The following is an 8956-nucleotide window of genomic DNA, read 5'->3' on the forward strand; positions in this document are numbered from 1 at the left end:
AGTGATGAACAAAAAATAAAAGGATTATTCTATAAATGGAGTAATCCTTTTATTTTTTGTTCATTACTCCATTTCCCACTCCATTTTCTCAATTTTGGAGTAAAATATGGAGTGGGGTTGGAGATGCCCTGACTGGATTAAATGACTTTACTAATCATCTTATAAAATGGTATGTATGATTGATAATTCTTATGTGTACATAGGGAGTAAGACTCAATAAAGTTAAACGCGGCTCAAATTCAAATGAGTTATGTCGACACGCATCAGAATAACAGATGAATCAATAAGACACTAGTATAAACTGGACCAATTCCAATTGGAAGAGGTTTAGACAAGATGATGATGATGTCCTAATCATTCCAGTGTAATGCAAAACAAAAATAAAACAGACAATGAGAATGCATAAGAATTGACTATTGAACATTTTTAAAGAGTCATAAATATCATTTGTTGATATGGAATCTTTAAGACATCATTCTGAACAACAGGAACACACACACACAACAGTCTCTGCTTCGTGAAGCAACATATCGACAACAACGAGACAACATACAAATAATCAAAGACACAAACCTTTATACACGATCCAGACGATTCAAGAATCAAGAACAAGAATCACGAACCAAATCTAGAATCCAACAATACTTTTTTCAGGAACTTAGACAATCAAAGATTCAAACAGGTGTTGAAGTCCAGAAAATGTCTTTGAGGGCTGGTCTAAGAGCCGTACTGCAAAAGTTATTGTACTCAAGAGTATCTCCATGATCTTTCTTCACCTCCACGACAACAAACGACGGAGCCACCGCGAATATCTCCGCCTCCACCGCCAACTTCCCTTTCCGACCATTCTGTTTCCCTTCAATCCTCACTCTACTCTCACTCTTCCTCACATCAAACTTGTCCCCAACTCTCGCAGCTTCCTCAAGACTCGAGATGACACTACTCGCGGGACGAGAAGTTGCAAACCTCATCTCTCTCTTCTCCTCTTTCTTCTTCTCCTCAAACAAGGGCGAGAGATCAAACCCTTCAGACAACGCGATGATGTGAAACGCGTTTAGCGTTTCAGTCTCTTCCTTGGACTTATGCACAGAGATATCAAGATCCTCAGCCTCGTTCTTGGATCTCGTCGAGTGTTTCTTGAACCAAGCCGAGTCCATAACCTTATCGATACTGATTCGGGTATTCGGATTCGGATCCAGAAGCTTCGTCACGAGCTTTCTTGCATCGGAAGAAAGCCATCCAGGGCACTTGAAGTCTCCTCTATAAATCTTCCTATACATGTTCACAAGATTATCATCTTGAAACGGTAAGTACCCAGCGAGAAGCACGAAGAGGATCACACCGCACGACCACAGATCCGCCTTAGCTCCGTCGTATCCTTTCTTCAGTATAACCTCCGGCGCAACGTACGCCGGAGTTCCACACGTGGTGTGGAAAAGCCCGTCTTGCTTCAAATGCTCAGTCAAAGCAGAGAGACCAAAGTCAGTGACCTTAAGGTTGCCTTCTTCGTCAAGCAACAGATTCTCCGGCTTAAGATCGCGGTGGTAAACTCCGCGGCTATGGCAAAAATCGACGGCGGAGATTAGTTGCTGGAAGTACACGCGCGCCACGTCCTCGCGTAGCCTTCCTTTGGAGATTTTGGCGAATAGCTCGCAGCCGCGGACTAGCTCCATGGCGAAGTAGATCTTGGATTTGCTGGCCATGACCTCGTGAAGCTCGACGATGTTGGGATGCTTCACCATGCTCATCACTGAGATCTCTCGCTTGATCTGCTCCACCATGCCTACCTTTATGACCTTCTCTTTGGCCACGACTTTCATCGCCATGCTTTTTCCCGTTGTTACGTTACGTGCGTGGTACACTTTCGCGAACGTTCCGTGCCCTAGGAGACGACCTAGCTCGTAACGGCCGTGGAGAAGCCCCGCACCGTCAGATCCTTTCTCCATCGTTTTCACAGGTTTAGCTCCGACCATTGTTTTTTAACCAAAAAAAAGGGAAAAAAAAAGATTTAAGCTTTGTTTGGTGTTTAGAACTAATCACCCGTCCTCAACGTGTTTCCGGTGGCTGTTTCTGCCGCCGACAGATCGGTTAAACCGATCACACAGCTTAGTCTTCACCGGCGAATCTCCGACCATCTCTCTGCATTCCCTTACAAGTTTTTTTTCTCCTTTTTCAAAATCAGTATAGAGAGAGAAAATGAAAACAAGATCTAAGTGAAACACGAAACTCGTTGTTCTGTTTTTTCTTTTCACCGGACAAAAGCAGAGAAAGAGCTGTCTTTATATAGATCTTAATGATTTTGTTATTACGTAAGTGCCCTTATTAGTAGTGAGTGATTAACTTTACCGTTTACTCTTCCGTGAATTGGCCCCCACAGGTGTGTGGAGACTTCCTTGTGGCGGCTTCGTGATTATCAATTATTTGAGAGGGACGACGACTCGTGTCCTTATTCTACCGGTTGAGATAACAGTTTACTATTCTACCCCGGCTAGTCTTTGATACTCGATAAGGTAGACATTTCTTGGAAAGTTATCACATCTCTCGTTGATTGCCTAGTTACCGCTTGAGTTGCATGCATACCACGCATATGATAATGTACTTAATTTCATCAAGTTTCTTTAACTACAATTTTTTTTTTTTGCTATAATTCTTTAACTACAAAGATGAAAATTTTATTTAACAAGTAGTATATTGGTATCATAATGTAGGACCTAGTTTGTTGTGGTCCCTGTGGACCATTATGTACATGAGTCTAGGGTTATCTACTTCACCTCTTTGTTATTTTGTACACGAAGACAGAAGATAAAAATGTGAAGTTATTTTCGCTAGTTTATGTGGAGACCGGTTTTTGAAATAGTTGGCTATCGGGATTATTTTTGATAAAATGTCGTTTTTTTTTTGCTAACAATGATAAAATGTCGTTAGAATATGAAATTTTGGTTATCTGAAAATTAACTTGATAACCAAAATTTCATATTCTAACAACATTTTATCAAAAAAAGAAAAAAATTAACTTGTCAAAAGATATTGAACTGTAAATATATGTTTCAATAAGAGACTATGAATCAGTGAGATGTTATGTGTGTTTTGCGTTGGAAGTATATATATAAAAGTCTATTATTATACACAAAAGAAGATATGTATGCTGTTTGTTATACGTACATATTTACATACCATATAACTTTCTATCATACTTTCCGTTTATTGAAGGAGAATTATAACTTTCTAGTGAAAGTTTTTACCTCATATCATCAAAAGTGCATAATATATTAACCACCCAAATTTCCCTGTACACATAGTTTCTTCTAACTTTACTTGTCACTAAGGGCATCTCCAACCCCACTCCATATTTTACTCCAAAATTGAGAAAATGGAGTGGGAAATGGAGTAATGAACAAAAAATAAAAGGATTACTCCATTTATAGAGTAATGCTTTTATTTTTTGTTCATCTCCCACTCTATTTTTTCTATTTTGGAGTAAAATATGAAGTGAGGTTGGAGATGCTCTGAGAACTAAATGAAAACAATTGTGGTAATGATGCTGCTGCTTCTAAGTTCATTGTGGTTGCGCTCTGACTACAGTCAATAGACTCCATTCTTACAGTTAGCAAACAACACAAAACAATGTGCAATTAATGCAGTTTGGAAAGTCGATCGCATTCGAACCGCTTTCTCTGCAATTAATGCAGTTTGGAAATTTTATTGTAAATAGTTTAAGTAAAATTTGTTTGTTTCAAAATATAATTTGTTTCATAATTTTAAATAACTTTTATTTTTATTAGACATAGTGTAACCAATCAAATAATATATATTTATTTATGATTGGTTCAAATACACTTAATTTATACTCTTTTCGTATTCTTTTAAATGACGTTATAGGATATTTATCTTGTGTCAATATACTTGACGTTTCCAGAAAACAATGCAAAAAGTAGTGATATTGGCTCCGAATGGTAACTGCGGTTTGAGCGGTGCGGGACAAACGGTTTAACTGCGGTACGGTTTTAACAGTTGGAAAAACGTATAGATTTATGGTATATGTAGAGATTTCTATACTGTTAACTGCGGTGAAGGGCGGAACGGTTCGTAACATTCGAAGCCATAAGACTTTATTTGCCCTTCCATTATTATTTCAAAGTGGAATAATTCTAGTGTGAGTGTCTTACGAGAAGTGATAATTAATCAATGGAGAAGGGTATAAAAGATATTGTATTAGGTACCTTAATATGTGTGAAAAACATATAACGTCAAATATATAAAAACAGATCAGGGAGTATTTCAAATGCTACTTTTGAAAAAATTAATAATTTTCTTAATATTTGTGCATTCATCTGAAACTTGATGCATACAAAAACACAGAGGGAGTAGTATTAAACTACTCCTTCTGTTCCTAAATAATCCATGTTTTAGAATTTTCACACTTATTAAGAAAACACTTAAAATTTGATAATAAATGTATGATTTTCTGTGTTTAGCTATTTTCTATGATTTTTAACCAATCAAAATTCAGTAAACACAATTAATGTTTTTGAAGTTTACAATTTGCTATTATTACATACATTGAAAATGTAAAATATAGATTTTTTAAAAATAAAATATTTTTCTAAAACATGGATCATTTAGGAACGGAGAGAGTATTAATAAGCAACTTTCTTGTGAATATTCGCATTCACGAGGGTCCTTCATTGTCTTCTCTGTTGCTTCTCGTTAATAATTCATCTGAGAGACATACACTTGCACAAACACAGGAAAAGAGGTTGTATAAAATATGTATATATACTATTATTGCTGACATGTATGGGAAAAGAACATATTTAAATCGACATTTGCCTTTTCAATGATGTAACACTGTTTTTTTTTTTGCTAACAGTGTTAATACTGGTTTGTTTAGATAATTTCTTGTATCGGTATCAATTGAAGGTCAAATGATATACATGATATATTATGGAGACAACCTAAATATTATTGCATACACGAATAAACAAATGGAGGCGTATACTCAAATTATAGTATTAAGTGAACAACTTGAAAGAAAATGACCCAATATTATTACTTGCACAAAATATAACATTCTCAGTTTGAACGATGCGCCCAATTCCTAAACAATTAATTGCATAGTGGCACCATTGTTCCATCTCTGAAGAATACTATCCCCTGCAAGCATTTTAATTACTTTGCATCATAAATTCATAATTGCTGTGATAGTTTTAGTTTTAGTTTGTTGTTTGTGTTTAGATACCAAAAAACTCATACAACAAATCACAAAACAAAATGTAACAAGATCATATATAGGAGTTTTCAGTCATTATCTTTCTTGTGTAACAACGTCTATTTGTTTCTATTTATGTAAACTACATACCTATGAATTTTTAAGCAGCTGGAGTGAACCTACAGAGTAACACAGTCTTGTAATTTGTTGAAATAATGCATGTTCCCGTGCTAGTTTAACAGGAAGAAAGGAGCGAAGCAAAAACAGAAACAATCGCAAAGAAACAAAAGATGGGCAGGCATTTGCTGGTTCAGGTTTTATTACATGATGACGTAATCAATGGACCCAAGTAAGATATTCTCTTCACAATTTGGTTGGCGGTTTCTTGTCTTCTTGTCGCCCATGGTGGACCTATTTCCTTCGCCAGTAACATTTAACTATCAACCAATATTCGAGTATAAGGTTATTTTTCCAAATTATGATCATTGAGATTTGAGACCCATATGTGAGTATATTATTAAACATAGTTATCATCAATACTTCGGTCTTCGGGTCGTATTTAGCTGCTAGTCCGTTTTCAAATGATTGGCGATGATATATTCACCAATGCGATAATAATGACGGGCATCTCCACTTGAACACAATTTTTTTTTAATATTTCATACTAAAATAAGGTATTATAGAATTGGATTTGTTCTAATTATTCATTTTATAATAAAATAGAGTTATCCTATAATAGGATAGAGTTACTTTATAATAGAATAGAGTAAAATATAGAGTAATGTTGTTTTTTAGTCTATATTTAGAATAAAAAACAACATTATTCTATATTTTACTTTATTATAAAGTGAATTATTGAAACAAATCCATCCTTATAATAGAGTTATTATATTTTATAGTGAAATATAGAAAATATTTTTATGTACACTAATAAACTAAGTTAAGAAAATGAAATGAGAACTTTCCTCTAACACAGCAATATCTTTTTTTGTCTAGCTTTGAACAAAACAAGTAATTAACAACACATGTTTCTTGACTAATAAATAAATTAACAACACATGTTTCTGAAAATATGTCAATTTTGGGTGCTGCTTATAAAATTACGATTTGTTCCTATAGTTTTAGATTGATCGTAAATAAACTGCACAAAAGATTGACAAAACATGTATTTATTCATAGCCAACTTTGTCGATTTTGTTGTAAGATTGGAATCTAAAATACATCTTCATTAGCGAGTCTTTTAAAGAATCTCTCTAAAATAAAAATAAATATAAAATGATCATTTAAAAAGGGAGAAAATATCTTGTTTGAGATAATTTTCATAAAATTTCGGAAAACTTTCTTTTTATTTGTTAGCATTTCATTGATTAACATTTTTTTTCATGCGAGAAGTTTAATAAGTTTCTTAGCTAATAGTAATGATGGCCTAATGTATTAGTTAGTATTGTTGTTATAAAAGTTTTATTTGTCATCATCGTTTCATCACCTTTTTCATTAGGAATCAAATCTTGTTTGTGGAGAACCAGCAGAAAGTAAACACGTGTGACTTAATTGCGCGCCAAAGCCAAAAAGAACATGTACTCTGCATGCAGGCATCACTTGCAAATGAATTATTAATGCAATAATTTTATACATTGATATATTTATTTAATTTTCATACCCTTCAACACCAACATATTATAGCATCTTGTATGTGCTATAATTCCATATTTTCTCCTATGACGAACAAAGACGTCTCGACTGCCACTAGACAATGACAGAACCCGTAGAAATTCCGTATTATGATATAGCTTTGATTCCTATATAAAATATCGATTTATTCATAAAATATTCAGTAATATGTGCATATACGGATATACCTGCATGATGCATGTCAATATGTCATTCACAGTTTTTGCAATGTGTTTCGCTTATTGCGGACTTATCAGTTACCCACTGATTTTGGATAGAAACTTTCAAATCATGACTGAAAGAGTTTTCGCATTGTGAGGTGGCAAAGGACAGTAATTTTTTTTAAACAAATTATTATTCGTGGACACATGTATTGGAAAGAAATCGATTGATTGCAATTGCAATACCATGGGTAACTAGCGGACAAGAAAGATTCACATGGAAGGTCTGCATAAAATCAATAATGGTGTGTGTTTGGTTCTAATAACTACATTTTTATATATCATTGATTACGATAAAACATCAAATAAACGGAAACTATTTTTTATTCAACTAACAATAGTGATTCGGTTAAAAGTCTTTTTTTTGGGTTAAAAATCTTTTTCTTTTGGGTTAAAAGTTAGTTCATGGAGGGATCCAGTGAATGTTCAGTGTGAAAAATATAGAGCCAATATTTTAATAAATACTAGATTTCAACCTATGTTAAAAACCGGATTATATTTTTTATTTATTTTTTTCTAAAATTCATAAATAAAATTTTATTAAAATTTTAAGATTGGAAAAAATATTTGAACCCGATCCAAAAAATTTATACCAAATCAAAACTGGTAAAATATTTGAATTAATCTAAAATTTTGGTATATAAAAATCAGATCTCAACCCAACCCGTACCAAAATATTTCGAGTATTGGAATATGCCCGAATAAAAAAATTATATTTAAATATATTAATTATTTTTAGATTTAAAATACTAAAAATATCCAACATACTTGAAAGATAAATAATATTAAATATCATAAAATATTCAAAAATACTCAAAACACGAAAATGCCTAGTAGTTCTCTATCCAAATAGCTAAAATAAACTATTTCATTTTAATCTTAGATATTTAGCATAAAATATTCAAATTTATATGTTGCATACTATTTTGGACTTTAAGGTATCCTGAGATTCTTGAATATGTTATATAATTTTAAATGGAATCCAAACTGAACCCGCAAAAATCTTAACTAAATCCGAACCAAAAATTATAAATAGGTGAATGAGGCTTAAATCTCTAATCCTAAATACTGTAACAAAAAAAAACTCAAATCAAATAGATCCAAACCGAATTCAAATATATACTTGAATGTCATCCTTTAATTTTTTTAATGATTATCTAAATTTTTAATGATTATAGTTTATATTAGTAAAAATTATTGTTTTAAATATATAGTCAAGATTCAAAAATTAAAACAGCTAGATTAATATTGAATGTATAGTCAAGAAGCACTAAAATTATGAATATTGTATGTATTATCAGTATTTGTTTAGATATATAGTAATTTTAAAGTATTAAAGATGATCAATTAATGATCATATTTAATGAAATATGAATAGGTCCAAAACCGAAATGATAATATTCTAAATAGATAAAAAAAATATGAGTCTAAATTAATAGATTATAGATGTATAGATCAATATTGATTTTTATTATTTTGTTTTAAATATTAAACACACCAGCTTGGGTTTTCAGTCATAAAATAATATTGCTATTTGATCTTTAGATCTACTGTTGGTCGTAGCCACTTGGATTTTGTATTTTTCCCTTGGTTAATTAAGAATTAGATAATAGTGAACGTTCATATACGTTTTTTTATTTAAAAAAGGACGTTCATATACTTCACAAGTTTTGATCTGTCCTCTGGATTTACGAAGAATGTTTTCTGTAGAAAATTTTGAGCATTTTAGGCGTTCTTTAATTAAATGTTGACCTTTCATTTTAAAGCATTATATATACTAGAGCCTTTCCCGGGCTACGCCCGGGTTGTTTCCATATATTTTAGTTAAATTTAAATTTCTTTGTAATTTGTATAT

General features: G+C 32.5%; 1 protein-coding gene across 1 annotated transcript; it reads right to left on the reverse strand.

Moving 5' to 3' along the window:
* Positions 1–432: 432 nt before the first annotated feature.
* LOC106424192 (CBL-interacting serine/threonine-protein kinase 6-like) lies at positions 433–2290 on the reverse strand. Its single transcript, XM_013864938.3, has one exon. It carries the CDS (start codon positions 1971–1973, stop codon positions 675–677), a length of 1299 nt encoding a protein of 432 aa, XP_013720392.2. The 5' UTR covers positions 1974–2290; the 3' UTR covers positions 433–674.
* Positions 2291–8956: the final 6666 nt, after the last annotated feature.

This window comes from Brassica napus, chromosome A8 (genome assembly GCF_020379485.1).
Source record: "Brassica napus cultivar Da-Ae chromosome A8, Da-Ae, whole genome shotgun sequence".
NCBI classification, from domain to species: Eukaryota; Viridiplantae; Streptophyta; class Magnoliopsida; order Brassicales; family Brassicaceae; genus Brassica; species Brassica napus.

What these genes read in the sequence shown, in the direction of transcription:
- LOC106424192 (XM_013864938.3), bottom strand. Translation starts at nt 1,973, where the DNA reads ATGGTCGGAGCTAAACCTGTGAAAACGATGGAGAAAGGATCTGACGGT.